General features: G+C 54.0%; 2 protein-coding genes and 1 pseudogene across 4 annotated transcripts; 2 read left to right on the top strand and 1 right to left on the bottom strand.

Annotated features, from left to right (window-relative positions):
- Positions 1–1093: 1093 nt before the first annotated feature.
- LOC308624019 lies at positions 1094–1961 on the top strand (annotated as a pseudogene). The gene has a single exon. The product of its transcript is annotated as an uncharacterized misc_RNA (transcript).
- A 2671-nt stretch (positions 1962–4632) lies between these two features.
- Positions 4633–17219, top strand: PEX6 (peroxisomal biogenesis factor 6). Of its 2 annotated transcripts, none has more exons than XM_081245348.1 (17): positions 4633–6104; positions 7632–7795; positions 8269–8352; positions 11846–11948; positions 12317–12450; positions 13088–13199; positions 13550–13758; positions 14136–14298; positions 14529–14605; positions 14755–14887; positions 14969–15174; positions 15292–15353; positions 15577–15685; positions 15986–16102; positions 16226–16303; positions 16452–16591; positions 16786–17219. In XM_081245348.1, exons 1-17 carry the CDS (start codon positions 5223–5225, stop codon positions 16920–16922), a joined length of 2910 nt encoding a protein of 969 aa, XP_081101474.1. In that variant the 5' UTR covers positions 4633–5222; the 3' UTR covers positions 16923–17219. The 2 variants fall into 2 exon arrangements, with proteins under 2 accessions (XP_081101474.1, XP_081101473.1); XM_081245347.1 differs by having other exon boundaries at positions 4634–6104; positions 14136–14331.
- A 131-nt stretch (positions 17220–17350) lies between these two features.
- GNMT (glycine N-methyltransferase) lies at positions 17351–20359 on the bottom strand. Its single transcript, XM_081245140.1, has 6 exons — positions 20100–20359; positions 18887–19014; positions 18333–18449; positions 18045–18187; positions 17817–17938; positions 17351–17723 (listed from the first exon to the last, which is right to left on the bottom strand). Exons 1-6 carry the CDS (start codon positions 20342–20344, stop codon positions 17552–17554), a joined length of 927 nt encoding a protein of 308 aa, XP_081101266.1. The 5' UTR covers positions 20345–20359; the 3' UTR covers positions 17351–17551.
- Between the last annotated feature and the right edge of the window lie 957 nt (positions 20360–21316).

The raw sequence follows: 21316 nt of genomic DNA, 5'->3' as shown, positions 1-21316 counted from the left end.
CGTTCTTCGCGGCCCGTTCAATTCTAAAGTGGTTCTCACTCTTTCCCCACTGCGACTCCGCCCAGTCCGAATTGAAGGAAAGAAGCCCTAAAATGAAGGGTGCCCTTCTTCGTCAGGGTAACGTAACACTAATTGCCTACGCAAAATTGGTGGAGAGAGCTACCAGGATCTCTCGAGGGCATCCTTTCCAAGACAAGGCTTGAGGAGGATCAAAGGGGAAGCCTGGCAGGCCGGGACCGGGGTGAAATGAGATGAGAATCTAGGGTTTGTTGCAACTTTGGGAAGAGGATCCCCGTTCCTACTGCATATGCCCTAGGGTTGGGGAACCGGCTAGACCTGAGCACTTGGGAACGCAGTGGAAATGCTTCCTCATTGCTGAGTGTCTCAGAAATACATCCCTTACTTCCCACCCTGCCAAAGCCAGTGTCCTAACGGATAAGATCAGTTCCTGCCCTCAAGACGTTCAGAGTCTGGTGAAGTTAACAGCCGTGTACAAATAGATGATTAAGAAACAATGTAGTAGGGCTTCCCTGGTGGCGCAGTGGTTAAGAATCCACCTACCAATGCAGGGGACACGAGTTAGAGCTCTGGTCCAGGAAGATTCCATGTGCCGCTGAGCAGCTAAGCCCATGGGCCACAACTACTGAGGCTGCGCTCTAGAGCCCATGCTCGGCAGCAAGAGAAGCCACGGCAATGAGAAGCCCGCGCACTGCAACGAAGAGTAGCCCCCGTTCTCCGAAAGCCTGCCAGCAGCAACAAAGACCCAATGCAAACAAAAATAAATAAAATAAATTTATTTTTAAAAAGATACAATGTAATAAATTACACAAACGTAGAGGTGGCTGGAGGAATATGTTTCAGAAAGTCAACTCCAGTAGCAGGTTGACTACTGGAGAAGGCTTAAGAATAAGCCTGTGGTTGCTCAGGATTTGTTGATTACAGGATTGTGGGGAGGATGGTAAGGGAAAGGGAGGAGTTGAGGATGAATTCTGGAAGCCATCAGAAATGTAGGAGGTAAACTGGTGTCATAATGGCAAAGGAAGTATAAGAGGATTGGTCAATAGTGTCAGATTCCAGAGAAACATTGAGTAAGATGAAGATCAAACAGCATCTCAAGAGCCTGAAATTCTCAAGGGTCCTGAGGGAGAAGTTTCCACTATGAGTGGATACAGAAGAGGTTCTTCGAGGAGTCTAAGATGTTTCAAATGGAAACAGGCCAACAGTCCCACTTCCCAAGAAGTGCGTCAGGAAGAAGCCACATCTTTGGACAAAGGAGAATTCTCAGGACAACTTGGGTCCCATTCTGTTGGTACACCTAGCACAGTGGGACCAACCAGTCTTCCTGAGGGAAAAGAAGCCTGGGGATGGGCACCCTATGAATATGGTACGCAAGAAGAGATTTCCTTATCCATCTCAGCTTACCCTTCACCAGAGGACACAAACGGGAGAGACACCCTTTAAATGAAATATCTGTTCCAAAGGGTTTATGCAGCCTTCGGACCTGCAGGTTCACCAGCGAATCCACACAGGAGAGAAGCCATACTGCCGTGATTTCTGCCCCAAGAAGTTCACCCACGACTCCACGCTGCATGCTCACAAGAGGATCCACACCAAGGAGAAGCCTTTCCGACATGAGCACTGTGACAAAGTCTTTAGCCACAGCGGGAACCTCAACATTCACTGACACACTCACTCTGTGCACAAACCATACTTGTGTCCCAAGTGTCACAGTGCCTTCTGTCAGCTGGGGACTTTCAAACGCCACCAGAAAACACATTCCAAATGACTTTCCCAGGACCCCGCACTCAGGTCCAAGTCCCTTCTGCTCCAAGAAGGGAATTCAGGATGATTTGTCACCTCTGTGATACAAAGGATGGATGACATGTGAAGAACTTAGGAGGATACTGGAACCCAATGGGGTTCCATCCATGTGTATTAAAAGGATCTTTGAGTGATGACTTATCTTTCCCTTTGGATTTTGTTTTCTACTTTAGTATAGCCTATGTTTTTTAAAATAAGTTTTTGTTTGTGTGCTTTCAACAATGCATGTCGTAGTGGTTTTAAATACTTTATCATGAAACTTAGGCTGCTGCTGATTGTCTTCCTTTTAGGCATGATTTCATTGTAAAATAGGATGCTCCTGGCATGGCAGCCAGATAAAATATAGGAAAACAAGTGAAATTTAAATTTCAAATAAACAAATACATTTTTTGTCAAAAAAAAATCAAACAACCTCACCTATATTTTGCAGTTAAGAGGTTACAGATGATCTTTGTAGGAAAGTTTCAGAAGAATGGAAGGAATGTTACAGCAGGTTGAAGAGCAAGAGGTATGGAAGTAAAGGCAACAAAATCTAGGCTCCTGGCTATCTTACAGAAGTTATATTTGGCATTCAGTGACAAATGATGATTTCAAGGTAATGCAGAGTGGAAGGCATGCCAACCATTATTCGCTGGGGGAAAAGCCTAGGAGGAAAGCACGTTTATTTGTGGATGGATATTTGTGTCTGTATGGATGCTGATCCAGGCAGGATACCAGATGTATTTACCCATTCCCAAGACCTCAAGGAGCATGATAGCCCTGAGGCCTGGAGCTTGCCTGCTACTGTGTAAAGGGGGCATATCCTCTTTGGACTCACCCCACCATCCTCCCAGTTCTTGGTTCCTCTGAGAGGCAGGGGACAGAGCCACATAATAATTTAGACCTATCAAATGGGAACTTCCATCCTTGTGAATTCAGGTACCTAGTACATTCTTTTTTTTTTTTTTTTGGCTGTGTTGGGTCTTCATTGCTGCACGCAGGCTTTCTCTAGTTGCAGCGAGTGGGGGACTACCTTCATTGCGGTGCTCGGATTTCTCATTGCGGTGGCTTCTCTTGTTGCAGAGCAGGGGTTCTAGAGCGCAGTCTCAGGAGTTGTGGTGCACGGGCTTAGTTGCTCTGCAGCATGTGGGAACTTCCTGGACCAGGGCTCAAACCTGTGTCCTCTGCATTGGCAGGCGGATTCTTAACCACTGCACCACCAGGGAAGTCCGTCTTTTTTTAAAAAATATTTATTTATTTGGCTGTGACAGGTCTTAGTTGTGGCACATGGGATCTTCGTTGCTGCGTGCAGGATCTCTAGTTGTGGCATGCGAACTAGCATGTGAACTCTTAGTTGCAGCATGTGGGATATATTTCCCCAACCAGGGATTGAACGCAGGCCCCCTGCATTGGGAGTGTGGAGTCTTAGCCACTGGACCACCAGGGAAGTTCCCCTAGTACACTCTTGCAAGCTGTTTTAAAGATGTAGAACTGGGCAATTTCAGGTTTAGGACTAGGAAATATAATCAAACATTTAAAAAATATTTTCTTGTCTCTCTAGGGAATAGAAATACCTTATAGGGACTTCCTTGGCGGTCCAGTGGTTAAGACTTCACTTTCCAGTGCAGGGGGTGTGGGTTCAATCCCTGGTCAGGGAGCTAGGATCCCACATGCCTCACGGCCAAAAAACCAAAGCATAAAACAGGAGCAATATTGTAACAAATTCAATAAAGACTTTAAAAATGGTCCACATCAGACTTCCCTAGTGGCTCAGTGGCTAAGAATCCGCCTGCCAATGCAGGGGACATGGGTTCGAGCCCTGGTCCAGGAAGATCCCACATGCCGCGGAGCAACTAAGCCCGTGTGCCACAACTACTGAGCCCGCGCTCTAGAGCCTGTGAGCCACAACTAGTGAGCCCACATGCCACAACTACTGAAGCCCGCATGCCTAGAGCCCGTTCTCTGAAACAAGAGAAGCCACGACAATGAGAAGCCCGCACACCGCAAGAAAGAGTAGCCCCCGCTTGCCACAGCTAGAGAAAGCCTGCGCACAGCAACGAAGACCCAACGCAGCCAAACATAAATTAATTAATTAATTAATTAATTTGAAAACAATGATCCACATCAAAAAAAAATACCTTATAACATGTAAATCTAATATTCACCTCTCAGATTTGCAGGAAAGTAGAATATACAAAGTAGAAGACTGCCTCAAGATGAAGGAAAGGAGGTTAGGCAGGGAATGCAAGGAAGAGAATGCAAGGTCCAGAAAGAGGAGATTGCCACCAACCAATTCACTGATTCTTTTTTTTTTTCTTTTTTCTTTTTTTCTTTTTGGACACACCGCACGGCATGTGGGATCTTAGTTCCCCAACCAGGGATCAAACCTGTGCCCCCTGCAGTGGAAGCACGGAGTCCTAACCACTGGACCACCATGGAATTCCCCAATCCATTGATTCTAAATGCAAGAATATTGTTAATAACTGAAAGTGAGGCAAGCCAGTGTCCAAGTGTTTTATACAGAGCAGTGGAGGTGGAGACAAGGATGAACTCTAAGTAACAGCGCAGATGGGAAGCAAGCTGTTGGTTTGGTTCTCGTGACTGAAGCCTTGAACCTCTCTCTTCTGTCTGCTCTGCTGCCCACTCCTCTGTAGGGTGAAAGTAGGAATGGATCTCCAGTCTGCAAGGATTGGTGGGGGGAGAGCATCTGGTTTTGGAGAGATGAAAAAGTGAGGCTACTTTGTCGTTGCTTCAAGCTTGGTGGGAGTAGAACAAACAGGACAAAAAACACTGGAACGTGGGTTTTGTGTAGGATGTGTTGGAACAGGTGTGGCAACACCAAACACTCCAGGGCTACATGAATCACGTGTAGTAATTCAGCCAGCAGCCACTACCTATCCCCTTAAGCCCGTCTGAGACAGTTTTATAATCCTACCACTCCCTCCTGCAACCTTCCCCACAACCCTCAAACCTCAGTGCCTACAGTTCCACAGAGTGGACTCCTTCCTAAACACTCCACCCACAGCTCCCAGCAGTGGGCCGAGTTTGGTGCAGAACACAATGACCGTTCATTGATCATTCAATAAACTGTTAAGTACATGTTATGGGGAGGGTAATTGACAGGACGTTACTGCCCAAGCAGGCGCGGAAGGTAAATCCCTGTAAACACTTCTCAAAGGGTGCTTGCGTAGACTACCCGACCACAGTGACTGCGTTACTGCCACCGAGACACCACCCGGATCGATCCAAGGGGCAGCTCACCCTCCCGGAGCAAGCTCTTGCATCCGACGTCCTGCCCACTTCCCCTCGCACCTCCCCTGACGGAAGCGGAAGCGGCGTGTGAGCCGCCTGGACGTCTGGCTCTCCGGCTCCCGAAGGCGCCCTCCTTCGCTGTGCTCTGTGCTTGTTGGTTTCCTGTCACCATGGCGCTGGCAGTCTTGCGGGTCCTGGAGCCTTTCCCGACGGAGACACCCCCGTTGGCGGTGCTGCTGCCGCCCGGGGGCCCGTGGCCTGCGGCGGGTCTGGGTCTGGTGCTGGCGCTGCGGCCTGCTGGGGAGAGCCCGGCAGGGCCGGCGCTGCTAGTGGCAGCCCTGGAGGGACCGGGCGCGGGCACCGAAGAGCAGGGGCCGGGGCCTCCGCAGCTGCTGGTGAGCCACGCGCTGCTGCGGCTCCTGGCCCTGGGCTCCGGGGCATGGGTGCGGGCGCGGCCGGTGCGGCGGCCCCCGGCGCTGGGCTGGGCGCTGCTCGGCACCTCGTCTGGGCCCGGGCTCGGACCGAGAGTCGGGCCGTTGCTGGTGAGGCGCGGAGAGACCCTGCCAGTACCCGGACCGCGGGTGCTGGAGACGCGGCCGGCGTTACAAGGGCTGCTGGGCCCAGGGACGCGACTAGCTGTGACTGAGCTCCGTGGGCGGGCCAAACTGGGTCCGGAGACTGAGGACAGCAGCCGGCCCCCACCCCCGCCGGTGGTGTCCTCCTTCGCGGCCTCTGGCACAGTCCGGCGACTCCGGGGAGTTCTGGGAGGGACTGGAGATGCACTGGGGGTGAGCCGGAGCTGTCTTCGTAGCCTCAGCCTCTTCCAGGGCGAATGGGTGTGGGTGACCCGGGCTGGAGAGTCATCGAACACTTCCCAGCCACACTTGGCCACGGTGCAGGTCCTAGAGCCTCGCTGGGACCTCTGTGAAAGGCTGGGACCCAGCTCTGGGCAGCTGGGAGAGCCCCTCGCTGACGGACTGGCCCTCGTGCCTGCTACTCTGGCTTTTAATCTCGGCTGTGATCCCCTGGAGGTGGGAGAGCTTAAAATTCAGGTAGGATACCAGACTGAGGTCAGGAATGCTTCCTCGTCTTTATTCCCTCTTCTTTGTCTTAACTGAATTGGAAGATTAGAGCTGTAGAATTTAGGTCCCTTACTCCTTAGATCTTGGACTTTTCACTTACTGCCTCTTAGCCTTGTTTACCCATTCTCTACAATTAAAACATGTTGGTGGTGCATGGGAAGGGCTTTCACGATTTGGGTGAAAGGTGAAAATTACGGTCAAATTACCACTTGTATATATTAATCTACTAAATCTAATCAGTTGTTTGTTGAATTGCTGCAGTGTATCCAGTATTGTACTGGGTAGTATGGAGGAGGATACCTCCAGCTTTTGCTCGCGCTATCCTTGACTTCAAGTTCCTTCCTATTCTTTTAGCCTCCTCGGTTAAAATCCTACCATGCTTTCCTTGAAGGCCCATCTAAAGGTGGCACTATCTTCTCAAAGCCTTATATAATCTCACTACCACAAATTTAACATTACTTCTTCTTACTATAGCATTTTGTATTGTACCTTTCAGAGAGCATTTATTTTATTGTTTTGTTATGATCATGTAATCTGTCTAATCCTCAGCTGTACATTGTAAATTCCTTGAAGGGAAGGGCTCTTTATTATCTTTAGTGCTTGGTGTTTAAGTTTAATATTTTATTAAATATATCCAGGAGGAGTTTTTGGTTTCTGCCTTTCAGAAGCTTACTTCAAGAAGGTAATTATTTTTGGGGTACAAATATAGTCTACTGTTTAATTAAGCACCTGGTTGTATGGTTTAGGCCTGCGCTGTCCAGTATGGAAGCCACTAGCCCCTTGGTGGCACTTTAAATCAACTGAAAGTAATGAAGTAAAAAATTCAGTTCGTTAATTGCTTTAGTCATATGTTGAGTGTTCAACAGCCACATGTTAATATAGAACATTTCTATCACTGTAGAAAGTTATATTAGGTAATGCTGGCATAGCCAGTTAGTGCTATGGGATGTCAAAAAGAGATATAAGATATGCACGAATGGGAGTTAGGTGTGGATTTCCTTCTGAATGGAGGAAAAATACTGGATTACTCAGACTGGAGCTCATTCAGCTAACGCAGCACTTTCAGCTTCATTGTGATCATATCCTTTAACTACAGCCTGAATTCAGAGTGTCCCCACTAATGTCCAATTAATATTCCCAGTGGCTGCCTGGTGTCACTCAAATGACTTGTGGACATTAAATGTCTTTACTATTTCTCTGGCTCTGGGCCAGTATAAAGGTATTACGGAATGGTTATCTTTCCTGGTGAACTTTTTGGAGGGAGAGTGAGAAAAGTCAGAGTCAGAAATCTCTTCCTGGTGCCCATTAGAAGGAGAGGTTTCTGTTTTCTCAGGAAGATATAGGTATTCAGCTCTGCTACCTTAGGTCTCCTCTCCCACAAGCCTTATGGTTATGGGAAGGATAAAGGATGGAAACAGAAATATTGATTGCTAAGGGATTGGGTAGAGCCTGACTCCTTGGGAGAAGGTTACAAGGTGGTGGTTATTTCTCTAATAGAGATACTTGGAGGGCTCCAGCACCCCTGAAGACAAAGGAAGCTGCTCAGTGCTGCCTGGGCCTCCGTTTGCCAAAGAGTTACACATCGAAATTGTGTCCTCTCCTCACTACAGCACTAATGGAACTTATGACCATGTTCTTTACCGGCACTTTCAGACACCCAGGTTAGCTGCGTCCCCCTTTCAGGAGGATAGCACCTTACCCTCATTGCTCTCCTCCTATCCCATGCCTTAGATTCAGGTACCACAGAGCATCTGATTTTAAAAAGCCACAGTTTAAGGCAATATTGTGGCTAGAAGCCTCTTGCTGTGTCAGGCGGACAATAGAGGAGTAATCTGGACCAGGAGGCGAATCCAGACATCCTAAACTGAGAAACCACTTTGATTTGGGAGGACCCCAAAGCAGCCGGGATCCTGCTTTGCCCCTCTCTGGTCTCTGATCCCCTCTCTAGCCTCTCTGCCATTTCCTGCAGCTCTTTCTAGGTCAGACTTGTTCTCTGTACAACTACTTGGGATCTCTGGGTGGGCAGTAGGCCCCTAAGAATAGTCTGCATGTTGGGGTTGGCTGTGCGGGCACGTGTCAGGCCCATGCTCTTGACTCCCATTGTGAGCTGACCAGGGCCACTGCTGTGTTACAGGGCAGTCCAGGAAGGGGATGTTCTGTGTGTGCCAACAGTCGGGCAAGTAGAGATCCTGGAAGGAAGCCCAGAGAAACTGCCCAGGTACGCAGCTGCCTCCTTTCCTACAGCCGGGATTCTTAACCTGGGTGCAGGAGTCCTCAACTTGAATGGAATAATTTTGTGCATAGGAACATTTTGTTGTTGTCACACATATTTCTGGACAGAAGGCACATACCTTCTTCAGGTTCTCAGATAGGTGTGTGACTGAAAAAAGAATTAAGAACCACAGCCTACTAGCTTTTGGGGGTGTTTATCTTCAAATCGATTGGTGGTCCTAGATAAAGTAAAGCATTTAGAACAGCTTAATGGCCTAGACCAAGGTGGGATTCCTTGCTTTCCATTCTTAACCAGTGTTGTTTAGGCCACACCTCCGATACACTCAGCAGGAGGAGACCCAGGCCCTGATTTCTATCCTAATGGATGGAATGTGCACATGCTGCTTTCAATCCTGTCTCCCAAGGCAGGGGAGGGAGGGATTTCTGCTGTCCTTGGGAGGCCTTCCCTCTTTCCTTATCCTCAACAGAATGAGAAATAGAGCATAACTGAGCTAGGGACCCAAAACAAGGAGTCCAGCCTTTCTCCTCCTCCTGTTGACTCTGACTACAGAAGTTGCATGTAAGATGGTGAGACGAAGAATTCAGAGACCACTTGGCCTTATGCGGAGGGGGAAGAATGTGTAGCTCCACACCCCAGGACTGATTTCCTGTAGGGATTTACTAGAAGGAGAAGACAGCTGGTAGGCACACTAACCCAACTTGCCAGGAAATCTCATTGAGGTGGTGGGACCCGCCTGCAGGAACTTGGGCATAAGAGCCATAGTGCCCAAGGTCCCGGGCCGAGCCAGCCTGGGCCCTCTGCCAAGAGAGGGACGCCTTGTCTGGAGCACCTGATTCGTCTTTGGTCGGTATTCAGAGCTGGGTTCTGGCCAGCACTCTGTCTCCCCAGTCTCAGGGCTATGGTACCCAGAGGAAGGGGCTGGTAGTGCCCCACGTAATCCCACTTGGTGCTGCAGGGCACCTCTTTGAGCTTTCCCAGTTCAAATCTACAACTGGGTCCTGGTGGAGAATGCCAGGCTGCTGTCCGTCACTTCCTACTCTGTATCCCATCTTAAATATAGCAAATGTCTATGAGCTAGCTTTCTGTAGGAAAACTGCAGAATGCCCACCCTTTGTACTTTGAAAGGAAAACAGGCACTAGGCCCTCCTGAGACAGACTGGCAAGCCCGTCCTGTTCCTGGACCTCTGCCATTCCAGCCCCCTGGAGACCTGTCTCCCTCCTCTGGGTGCTGAGCACATGGTTCTTCCCCCCTGAGCAGGTCCTGGAAAGCAGGGTCGGGGTGGACAGGTGGGTCCAAGGACAGAGATGAGTGCTTTAGCCACACTTCTTGGACTTGGTAAGGGAAGCCCTGCAGGGAGGCTTCTGTGATCCCTGGCAAGGAAGTCCACTATAGCCCCTTCAGACTCCCCAGCGTTCCACTTTCCCACGCCAGGCCTATGGGTTCCAGCTCCACTGTTTCCCATCTGGCTCTCGGGAACACAACCCGGTGTTCCCCAGCAGTGTCCAGATATGTTCCAGAGGTCTGTCCCGTGTACTCACTGAGGTGGTCCCTCCACTCTCCGTGGAAGAGGGGTGGGCATGTCTCCCTCCCCCCTCCCCGCCCCAGTGCTGTTCCTCCTTGGATTCCACTGCCTGCCATATGCACTCTGACTCAGGATGTTCAGCTTGATTGACAGTCTAGGTTATGGACCCACCCATCATTTATTTATTTATTTATTTCCATCATTTATTTATAATGAATAACAGTAGGACAGTTTTCCTTATGTTCTAGTTTTTACCACAGTCACTGCCTATGGTTATAGTTACATGAGTTTCATAATACTAACCTGGTATGCTTCCCCCTCCACCTGAAAGCATTCCCACCCCCACCCTCCTCTGCTGCCAGAGGGAGCAGTTCTGTGACTGTGCGACGCTGAGCAAAGGAATTTGCACCCTGATTGGACCTTAAAGAGGCCCAGGTTCTGTCATTGCTGTTCTGCCTGAGGATTAAAGATGGGAGTAGTTCATTTCTTTACCTGGAAAATTGGACTAGTGACTGCTATCTGCTACCCATCCCCTTAGCAGGCTGAGTAACCCTAACTCACTCTGACACTAGCCAGTGACTGCACAGCCCTGGTTATGGCTGGGAGCTTTTGAAAAATACAAATGCTTGAGCCCCACCCCAGGCCTATTAGAGCAGCAGGGTGAGGCTGGGACCTGTGCAGTCTTTATTTTTTTCCAAAGGAAGGAAAATGTTAATTTTTCTCTTTTTCTTTTTTTTTTTTTGTGGTACGCGGGCCTCTCACTGCTGTGGCCTCTCCCGTTGCGGAGCACAGGCTCCGGACGCGCAGGCTCAGTGGCCATGGCTCACGGGCCCAGCCACTCCGCGGCATGTGGGATCTTCCCAGACCAGGGCGCGAACCCGTGTTCCCTGCATCGGCAGGCGGACTCTCAACCGCTGCGCCACCAGGGAAGCCCTGTTAATTTTTAAATTGAGATATAATTCACATACCATAAAATTCATGCTTTTAAAGTGTACAGTTCGGTGGCTTTTAGTATATTCTCAAGGTTGTGCCATCAACATCGCCAATTCCAGAGCATGTTTATCACCCCAGAAAGAAACCCCTCCCCATTAGCAGTCACTCCCTGTTCCCTCCTTCCCTCAGCTCCTGGCAGCCACTAATCTACTGAATGGAATCATACAGTATTTGAGAGATGTTGATTTTTCTTTTTAAGTTTCACAGATAATTCTAATGTGCAGCCAAAATAGAGAATCATTAATCATTAAATGTCATTATGAAGGAATCTGCCTGCAATTAGATTTTGTGGATGCTTGAATAAGAGCCAAGGGACTCTTTCCTCTGAGGTTTTGGGTGGCCTTGGTGGGTACGTATTTGAGGGAGAGACTGTGTTCTGAAGCCAGTGAAAACAGATGGTCACTGCTTGGTGCAGGGGTGGCTGCTCCCATTGGAGTGGGTGGGCAGGCCATTTACTTGAAGAAACACACCCTCAGGTGATGTTGTCATGAGGGATGTGGAGGACAGGCACAGTTCCTGTGCTCAAAATGCATATGATTGGGCTTCCCTGGTGGCGCAGTGGTTGAGAGTCCGCCTGCCGATGCAGGGGACATGGGTTCGTGCCCCAGTCCGGGAAGATCCCATATGCCGCGGAGCGGCTAGGCCCGTGAGCCATGGCTGCTGAGCCTGTGCGTCCAGAGCCTATGCTCTGCAACAGGAGAGGCCACAGCAGTGAGAGGCCCACGCACCGCAGGAAAAAAAAAAATGCATATGATCCAGTCAGGGAGATAAGAAAGACCATTTGCTTTCCTTTTCCTCCACATCCCCCACTTCCTCCCCACCTCCACCATGTCTAGGGACATTTATTTATGCTGCTCTTGAGTTTGTCCCTGCAGTGGACCTCTGACTGAGACAGCCACCTTGCCCTTGGGGAGGGGTGTGTGTGCTCTGGATCTGGGGTTCATTGGGCCTCTCTCCTGCAGGTGGCGGGAGATGTTTTTTAAAGTGAAGAAAACAGTTGGGGAAGCTCCGGATGGGCCAACCAGGGCCTACGTAGCTGACACCACTCACACCTCCTTGTACTTGGTGAGGCCCTAGCGGTGGGGGTAGACTTGGGGAAAGGAGCAGAAAGAACTTCTAGAGAACAGACTTATGGTTGCCAAGGGGGAAGGAGGGTGGAGGAGGAACGGACTGGGAGTTTGGGATTAGCAGGTGCAAACTATTATGTATAGAATGGATAAACAACGAAGTCCTACTATATAGCATAGGGAACTATATTCAGTATCCTGGGATAAACCATAATGGAAAAGAATATGAAAAATAATGTGTATGTTTATATAACTGAATCACTTTGCTGTACAGTAGAAATTAACACAACGTTGTAAATTAACCATAAAATAAATTAAAAAAAAAAAAAACTTCTAGAAACTAAAGCTTCCTCCCACCTTTCACAGGTGGGTTCTACCCTGAGCCTTGTTCCAAGGCTCCCTTCAGGTGAATCCACTCCCTGGAGCAGCTTGTCTCCTCCAGGCCTGGAGGGCTTGGTGACCGAGCTCTGTGCTGCCCTGAAGCCTCGCCTCCAGCCAGGGTGAGTGAGGCCTCTGTGTGAGAAAAACCTGCTCAGAACCTCCCTGGAGGAGCGGCAGGCCAGACAACTAGTTCCTAATTCCCTGTTCAGAGTGGAATTAGGTGGACCTCCCTCCAACTGTTAGGCCCAGGCCACTAGCCCATGTCCTTTCTGTAAGCAAATTCCCAGGCTCCTTTCCTGGGATAACCACTGTCCTCCAGGGTCAGCTATGGAGGAAGAATCTCCATCGGGGACAACTGTCTCTGAGACTGCCATTCCCCGTGGGGAACCCACTAGCCATCCTGACCTTCACCATCCTGTACCTGAAAGACACAGGTCCTCATACCACTGGCCTAAGTGTAGCCACACACGCCTCCCTAATTCCGCCCAGTACAATCCAAACCAGACAGAATAGCCAAGGCTTTCTTGATGACAAAAGAGAATTAGTCTCAGCTGCTGGATATGCTCCATGCCCCTACCAGAGTACCAAGGTGGTGTGGGAAATATGGCCTCACCATGTGGCGACAGCCCCGGGGGTTGGGGAGGGGGTTTGCTTCAAGGACGGTGTCTGCTTTCTGGATCCAAAGGGCCCTGTGTCACTGGGGACTCTCACATTTGGGCAGAATGGAGGAAACAAACGTCTCTTCTCTGGTTGCAGGGGTGCCCTGCTGACAGGAACAGGCAGTGTCCTTCTACGGGGCCCCCCAGGCAGTGGGAAGACCACTGCAGTCGCTGCCGCCTGCAGCCGCCTCGGGCTCCACTTACTGAAGGTGAGGGTCCCTGGAGAGTAGGTCCCAACCACGTCTCCTCCCTCTCCCCCTGGCTACAAGCCTGACCCTGCCACCTCAGCCTAGTGGGCCAGTGGGTCAGGCATAGTCCCATGATGCTGAGCAACTGAGAGATGCTTTCAACAAGGAGGATGCTCCCAGGTTTTGGTGGACAGTCCAGGAAATGAGGTTAGGGTAAAGAAGAGTTAGGGCTCGGGCAGTGTTACCTTCCTCCCCCATCCCTGCCCTCCAAAGAGAGATGGCCTGTACCTTCTTGTGACTCCTCCCCCCATTCTCCTGCCCCAGTCACCCCTGCCCCCTTGCTCACAGGCCCATCGGAACCCCCTCCCCAGGTGCCCTGCTCCAGCCTCTGTGCAGACAGTAGCGGGGCTGTGGAGACAAAACTGCAGGCCACTTTCTCCCGGGCCGGGCGCTGCCGGCCTGTGGTTCTGTTGCTGACAGCTGTGGACCTGCTGGGCCGGGACCGTGATGGGCTAGGCGAGGACGCCCGTGTGGTGGCCACACTGCGTCGCCTCCTCCTGGATGAAGACCCCCTCACCAGGTATCATCCAGCGCTGGGCCTGGAAGGGGGTAGGGTCCAGCCCTCTCTTCATCACCCCCTCAGTGGCTTCTTAGACGTCTACCGCCCATCTGGCAGCTCTCCAGGCAACCCTGAGCTGAGGGGCATGGGGGTACCCAGAGGGAGGAGGATGCAGTCCCTGGTATTTCTTGGGGGACACTAAAGCACAGCCTCTGCCCTCACTGAGCGCCCCGTGTGGGGGGGATGCCCCATCCAGGAAGCTTTGGGGCACCCATCTCCCTGTCCCATCCCAGCCCTACCCTCCTCCCTGCCCTCCTGCACCAGCCTCAGGACGAGGCAGTGCTCAGGGCCTGCCGGCCACCTTCTTGCCCTGAGTGCTGCCCTTTCCCTGTCTGCAGCTGCCCTCCCCTGATGGTCGTGGCCACCACAAGCCGGGCCCAGGACCTGCCTGTGGATGTGCAGACGGCGTTTCCTCACGAGCTGGAGGTGCCTGTGCTGTCAGAGGGGCAGCGGCTCAGCATACTGCGGGCCCTCACTGCCCACCTCCCGCTGGGCCAAGAGGTGAACCTGGCGCAGCTGGCACGGCGGTGTGCAGTGAGTACCCAGGCAGGATACGGGCCGCCCTGCACCCTTTGCCGGGGGTACTCAGTCCTGCTGCCATGCAAGTGTGCAAGTGAGGGTAGAAAACCCGAGGCATCAGTGATGGGCCTCTGCTCCAGCCAGGGGTCCAGCCCCCCATGGGTTCCTGCCTACTGTGCCCTGCTCACGTGTCCTCTCCTGTGGTTCCCCAGGGCTTTGTGGTAGGGGATCTCTATGCCCTTTTGACCCACAGCAGCCGGGCAGCCTGCACCAGGATCAAGAACTCGGGGTAAAGAAATTGGGCACAGGAGGGGCAAGGCGGCAAGAGGCGGTATGGGTGGGTAGGGGCTGGTGAGGAAGGGAGGAGGGTGAGGGCCCTTATGGGGAGGAGACCTCAGGTTAGGTCCTCCAGAGGCCTCCCTGGATTTTCCTTTGCAGCTGGGCAGGTGGCTTGAGTGAGGAGGATGAGGGGGAGCTGTGTGCTGCTGGCTTTCCTCTCCTGGCTGAGGACTTCGGGCAGGCGCTGGAGCAGCTACAGTCAGTTCACTCCCAGGCTGTCGGAGCCCCCAAGGTAGACACTCCAGGTCCTTGGAGGTGGGACCGGAGCTCCCTCCACCAGCACGTGCCCAACTGTGCCCTTTCCATCTCCTAGATCCCCCTGGTGTCCTGGCACGATGTGGGTGGGCTGCAGGAGGTGAAGAAGGAGATTCTGGAGACTATTCAGCTCCCTCTAGAGCACCCTGAGCTGCTGAGCCTGGGCCTGAGGCGCTCCGGCCTTCTGCTCCACGGGCCCCCTGGCACGGGCAAGACCCTCCTGGCCAAGGCAGTAGCCACTGAGTGCAGCCTTACCTTCCTCAGGTGGCGAGGGGGCCTGGCAGGGAGGGCGGGTGGATTGGGGGCAGCGGCAGGGGGCAGGAGGTGTGTTGTGTGTTTCTGCATCTGAGGAGTCTCACCCTCTCCCATCCCCTCCCTCAGCGTGAAGGGGCCGGAGCTGATCAACATGTACGTGGGCCAAAGCGAGGAGAATGTACGGCAAGGTGAGCGGGGTGTGGGGGCAGGGCTTCTGGCCCCCGAGCCGCCCCTACCCTCAGGCTGCTCGCGGTCACTGCTAGTCTTCCTCTCCCCAGGTCAGGTTCCTGCTGGGTGGGGCCTCTTACCTGAACTGCTAGTGACGAATTGTCAACATGGGTTTCCCTCCCCATCTCCTGACTTCAAACCCCCCTGGGCTTCCCCGTCCTGTGGGCCCTTCTCTCTCCTAAGTGTTTGCCAGGGCCAGGGCCGCAGCTCCATGCATCATCTTCTTTGATGAACTGGACTCCTTGGCCCCAAGCCGGGGGCGAAGTGGAGACTCTGGAGGTGTGATGGACAGGTGGGGGTCTGAGCCAGAATGGAATCTGCGGTCCAGGACAGAGGGATGTGAGACAGGCTGCACTAGTCTTTGGAGCCCAAAGAGTTCCTGCCCTTCTGGTTCTGCGATTGTATAACGGAAGCTAAAAGGGGCCGTGGAGTTGGGTGTGGGGCATTGAGGAGATGGGGGCCTGTGTGGAGGGGTACACAAAGCACAACCGGGCAGGGGGCCCTGTGGAGACAGCCTGCAAGGAGCACCACAAGCAGGGTAGAGGCTGAGGATGCACCAAGCACTCGCTCACCTTCACTTCCTCCTTTACAGGGTGGTGTCTCAGCTCCTGGCCGAGCTGGATGGGCTTCACAGCACTCAGGATGTGTTTGTGATTGGAGCCACCAACAGACCAGACCTCCTGGACCCTGCCCTTCTGAGGCCCGGCAGGTGTGCACCCCGTACCTTTCACCTCCGCCAGGCCCATTTGGGCCTGTCCCTTGACCCCCATCCGGTGCCTCTCCACCCTCATGCCAGGCACCCTGGCACTCACACCCACCTGTCTCCCTAAAGGTTTGACAAGCTGGTGTTTGTGGGAGTGAGCGAGGACCGCGCCTCCCAGCTGCGTGTTCTGAGTGCCATCACGCGCAAGTATGCCCTGTTAGAGGGAGACCCCCATAGGGCTTGGGCCTTGGGATGGTTAGGGGATAAGTGCAGAGTGCCCAATAAGCTGGTCAGGGGTGCCTTCTGACAGAGTAGGGGATGCCAGGTAAGTCTCTTTCCTGTATCCCCACAACAGATTCAGGCTCGAGCCCTCTGTGAGCCTGGTGGACGTCCTGGACCACTGCCCGCCCCAGCTGACAGGCGCAGACCTCTACTCCCTATGCTCCGATGCCATGACAGCTGCCCTCAAACGCAGGGTTCGGGACCTGGAGGAAGGTGAGCCGCTCACCAGCCCCAGAGGTCAGCCAAGGACCTAGTGAGCACCAGGCCTGGTTCTGGATTTCAGAGGAGGGACTGTTGACCACTGGGGGACTCTGGGCAAGAAGGTGCCTACCAGGGTGCTCCCCTGCTTGGGCAGAGACCACAGCCTCTGTGCCCCAGCTGGCCTCACCTCCCCTTGTCACCCCCAGGCCTGGAGCCCGGGAGCTCGGCACTGCTGCTCACCATGGAGGATCTGCTGCAGGCTGCGGCCCGGCTACAGCCCTCGGTCAGCGAGCATGAGCTGCTCCGGTACAAGAGCATCCAGCGCAAGTTTGCTGCCTGCTAGGAGCCTCCTGCAGCCTGGGACCCTGCCCGCAGGGGCTAAAGGTATCTCCACAGAGACCTGAGAGAGCAAAGGCTCTTTCTCAGGCCAGTGCCACCGACCCACCTGAACGCTGCCTACCTCCAGGCACTGCCTTGAGTGCCGAGTGGCATCGGGAGCCCCGAGAGAGCTCAGGAGGCATCCTCTGCCCACCTGTCCGCCCTCCAGGCCAGCTCCAAGACTAAGGCCCCTCTGCTCAGGAGGAAGGATCAGGTCCTGAGGGAGCCCCATGTGTGGCTGAAAATAAAGCGTATGCCGCCCCCTGCTGGTGTTGTGGTGTAAAAGGTTGGCGTGGAGAAGAGCAAGCCGGTGGCGGAGTAAACTCAGGGGAGGGCAGGGTGGGCACCGCAGGAGCCTGATCCTTCTGATACAAACACAAGGTATACAGGGCCTGAAAAAGGCATAAACTATATTGTTCAGCCTTCCATCCGCCTGAACCCAAATCCCTGGCCCCCAGCTGCAGTCTGCCCCTCCCCACACCCCCAAGATCTGCACTGGAGGGAGCTGGGTTTGGTGTGGGGCTACTGGTCCCCTCCTCCCCAGACAGAGCCTGGCAGCGCCTGGGCAGAGGGCTGTGGGAGCTGAGGGCTTGTTCAGTCCGTCTTCTTGAGCACGTGGATGAAATAGCAGGGAATGTAGGCCTGGCCCGTCTTGTAAGGCTTGAAGTCACCCAGGACGCTGTGCTGGCACTTGCCCCCGAAGGCTGTTTGAAGCAACTCCGTAAAGGATGCCAGACAGTGAGGGTAGTAGGAGAGCCGGAACTTACTGCAACAGAGCCCCCGACCAACCATGAGGACTGGTGGTCTCAGCACCCTCACCCCGCCCCCCCCCACCCGCCCTGCCTTGCCAGGTGGGTACCTCAAGTCAGGAGAACCGCTCTGGCCAGTCCCTGGCACCTGCACCGTGTAATCCAGGGTCACCATGTGGGCCTTGTTGTTCACCGTCAGCACTGACGTTGTGATGTCCTTGGTCAGGTCACTCTGCAGGTGGTGGTGCCAGCTGCGTTAGCCTCTGCAACTACCAGTGGGACCTGGACCCCAGTGCCACACCTCCCTCTCTGGGCGGCCCCTCCCCCAGGGGCCCCACCTTATAGTAGATGTTCTTTCCTGGCGGTGCGCAGCCTGTGCTGAGGATGTGGTCGTAGTTGCGATGATCGATGATCAGCACACCCCCTGACCTCACCATGCTCGCGATGTTCTTCAGGGCCAGCCGGTGCTCACTCTGGTCCCCTGAACTCCGCCGGCCAGGGACAGAGAGGCTGCGTCTGCTCAGGGCCCCCAGCACCAGTCTCCCTCCCCTCTTTCTCCTCCCCAGGGGCCTGGAAAGGATATAGTTCAAAGCAGTGTCCATGCCCAAGGCCACATCCTCTCTCACCTTTGCAGTCTGGCAAGTGGGCAAAACTGTTCCCAAGGCAGATGACAGCATCGAAGCCCCCCCCTGGTGGCGGGGGCACATCTTTGTCCAGAGTCATCCAGTTGGCTTCTTCAATGACTGAGGGCCGGGAAGGGGAAGAGGGATCAGGGTGGCACCACGGTACCAGCAGTACCCACCTCCACCAAGTGGAGTCCTGCCTCAGTTTCCCCTTCAAGACACACCCAGGGACTCCCCATCCAGTCGGGGGAGGGGATCATTATGGACATGGAGGGTGAAGGGGAAGAGCGGCCCAGGGAGGAGGAAGCCATGGGTGGGAAGGAAGGCTCTGTGCTTACGGGGGAAAGACAAGACACTATAAACATAATTAAAACTAGCCCCTCATACTCAATACCTCATTCTGGTGCCTAAGCCTCCCTTTTCAGGGAAATGACAGTGGTTTCACTGTCTCCCTTGAGGAAAACAAAACTCCCCACCACAGGAGCTAAAGGAGCCCAGGGCGGAGAGAACTGTGTCCTTGGTGGCTGGGCTGAGGGCGCCTGGCTGGACCCACGTACCCCACTTGTCAAAGGCAGGCTCGTGCCGCCGGTTCCAGCGCTCTTTAAGCGCATACTTCAGCATCTTGTCACTGGCATCCACGCTTGTCACACTGAAGCCCTCTTCCACCAGCATGATGGAGTCCACCCTGGGCAGGACCAGGGATGACAGGCAGAGAGGGGCAGTCAGGGGGGCCTGGGAAAGCAAGGAGGAGACCCTGTGCTGGACACTTCTGTCTCCTCTATATCCTGTCCCCAGCCTCTCTCCACTGACCTCAATTGACCTGGCAAATCTGTTGCTGAGAACCCGGTAGCAACTTTTCTTTTTTGTTTTAGCACCGAGTCAGGTATTCTACAGATGTGCATTAATCCTCATGGCAATCCAGTAAGGTAGATGGTGTTATCCCCATTTGAGAGATGGGGCAAACAGGCTCCTGGAAGTCAGGTAACTTGAGCACAGGAGGTAATATGGCATGATTTTTTTGTTTTTGTTTTTGGCCGGGCAACAAGGCTTGTGAGATCTCAGTTCCCCCACCAGGGGTTGAACCCCGGGCCCTCGGCAGTGAAAGTGCAAAATCCTAACCATTAGGCCACCGGGGAACTCCCAGCATGGTGGTTCAGAGCACAGGTCAGACCCTAAACAACCTGGGTCCGCATCTTCTCTCCACCTTTACCTCTCTGAGGCCAAATTTCTACAGCTGTAAATGGATATCACTTCTTACCTCATGGGGTTTTGTGAGGATTTAAAAAACTGATGTATCAAAAGCACCTGGCACAGTACTTTGTTCGAGGCACATGTCGAACAAGTGTTAACGCTGCCGCGCTGGAGCCTGAACAGAGCTTACGTCGGTGTGGCCCCAAAGCCTGGCCCTTGCGCCGCCCTCCGGAACCCGCCTTCCCCACCCGATGTGCCCACACCCTCGCTCTCACCCTGGGTCTCCTGGGCCCCGTCCTGCCATCGTCGGCCTCGCCCTGCCTGTTCTGCCTGGGCAAACACTCATTCCTGGCCCTGGCGTCGTGCCCCCGCCCGGCTCAGGGTCGGCGGAGGAGGCTGCCCTGACGTGCCCGGCCGTAGTCCTGCGATCAAGCTGCCCGGGCCGAGCCGACTCCGTCGCCCCAATGCCCCGGGTCCCCACTCACCCCGGTCCCCCGGCACCCGCTCACCCGGGTCCCCACCCGCCACCCACTACCCGCTCCCGCTCACTCCGGTCCCCTGGCCCCTGCCCGGGCTCACCCAGTGCCGCAGGCCACATCGAGCACCCGCTGGCAGCCTTGCTGGCGCAGCAGCCCGAGCAGCCAGGCCTTGTACTCGTCGGTGCGGCTGCGGGTGTCCCCGATGTAGAGCTGCCACACGCGCGCCGCCTCTCCGTCCGCGTACTGGTCCGGGAGCCCTTCAGCCGCCACCCCCAGGGAGCGGGTCCGGTACACGCTGTCCACCATCCTGCGACGTGCGTGGCTCCGCTGCCACCGGCTCCGCATTTATAATACGGCCCCTGCCAAAGCTCCGGCTGCCCCACCTGCCCAATGGCAGGTGAGCGCGGGGACACGCCCCTGCTGGGCTCCGGGCCCGGGGCCGCGGCTGCCCGGGCCGCGGGGAGGGCGCTGCACGGCAATCCTAGACAAGCCCTTCTCGCCCGCCTGAAGATCCGGCCCTCTGGCCGATCCCTCGGCGGGAAGGGACCCTCCCAGACCCCTGCCCACTTAACCCAGGTCGCAGGAGGGCCCAGGAAGGGCCAGGAGAAAGGGGAGAAGTGAGAGTGCCCGCTCTACCCCCGCCCCAAGCTGGAAAGAAACTTTAAGTCCACAGAGATGGGCGCCCAGGGCTGGACCCTCCCTAGCAGGGAAAAAAAGGTATTCGAGTACCTAAAGAAGGACTGTCCAGGGACTTCCCTGGTGGCCCAGTGGTAAAGAATCCCCCTTACAATTCAGGGGACGCGGGTTTGATCCCTGGTCAGGGAAATAAGATCCCACATGCTGCGGGCAACTAAGCCCACAACTACTGAGCTCGCGGGCCTCAACTAGAGACCGCTTGCTGCAAACTACAGAGCCCACACGTTCTGGAACCCGCACGCCACAACTAGAGAAGAGAAAACCCGCACGCCACAAGCAGAGAGAAGCCCACACGCCACAATGAAAGACCCCGCATGCCTCAACAAAGATCCCACGTGCTGCAACTAAGACCGGAAGCAGACAATAAAATAAATAAATCTTAAAAAAAAAAAAAAAACCTGTCCAGCTGAAGGAGGGCCTGGTCAGCCAGGGAAGGAAGGAATGGGGAGTATCTGGGTAAATGCTGGCTTGGCCATTCAAGTCCAGGAGCAGCTCTGGCCCAAGGAATCATTCCACCCACCTGGGGGCAGGTGTTCCTCTGTCCTGTAGGTGAGGCATCAAGCTTTTTTTTGAGCTGCCTAAGGTGAAGTCTGGTTCCAATTCCTCTCCAACCAAGCGCCC

Source organism: Mesoplodon bidens, assembly GCF_964165515.1.
Source record: "Mesoplodon bidens genome assembly, chromosome: 10".
Taxonomy (NCBI): Eukaryota; Metazoa; Chordata; class Mammalia; order Artiodactyla; family Ziphiidae; genus Mesoplodon; species Mesoplodon bidens.
The sequence above is the reverse complement of the archived record's forward strand: the minus strand, read 5'-3'. Positions and strand labels throughout refer to the sequence as shown.

What these genes read in the sequence shown, in the direction of transcription:
- GNMT (XM_081245140.1), bottom strand. Translation starts at nt 20,344, where the DNA reads ATGCGGAGCCGGTGGCAGCGGAGCCACGCACGTCGCAGGATGGTGGAC. An exon ending in GATGTGGCCTGCGGCACTGG is followed by an intron (nt 19,015 to 20,099) that starts GTGAGCCCGGGC and finishes GGTCCTGCCCAG; the next exon opens with GGTGGACTCCATCATGCTGG. An exon ending in GAAAGAACATCTACTATAAG is followed by an intron (nt 17,939 to 18,044) that starts GTGGGGCCCCTG and finishes CACCACCTGCAG; the next exon opens with AGTGACCTGACCAAGGACAT.
- PEX6 (XM_081245347.1), top strand. Translation starts at nt 5,223, where the DNA reads ATGGCGCTGGCAGTCTTGCGGGTCCTGGAGCCTTTCCCGACGGAGACA. An exon ending in TCGGGCTCCACTTACTGAAG is followed by an intron (nt 13,200 to 13,549) that starts GTGAGGGTCCCT and finishes CCCCCTCCCCAG; the next exon opens with GTGCCCTGCTCCAGCCTCTG. An exon ending in GCCCTTCTGAGGCCCGGCAG is followed by an intron (nt 16,103 to 16,225) that starts GTGTGCACCCCG and finishes GTCTCCCTAAAG; the next exon opens with GTTTGACAAGCTGGTGTTTG.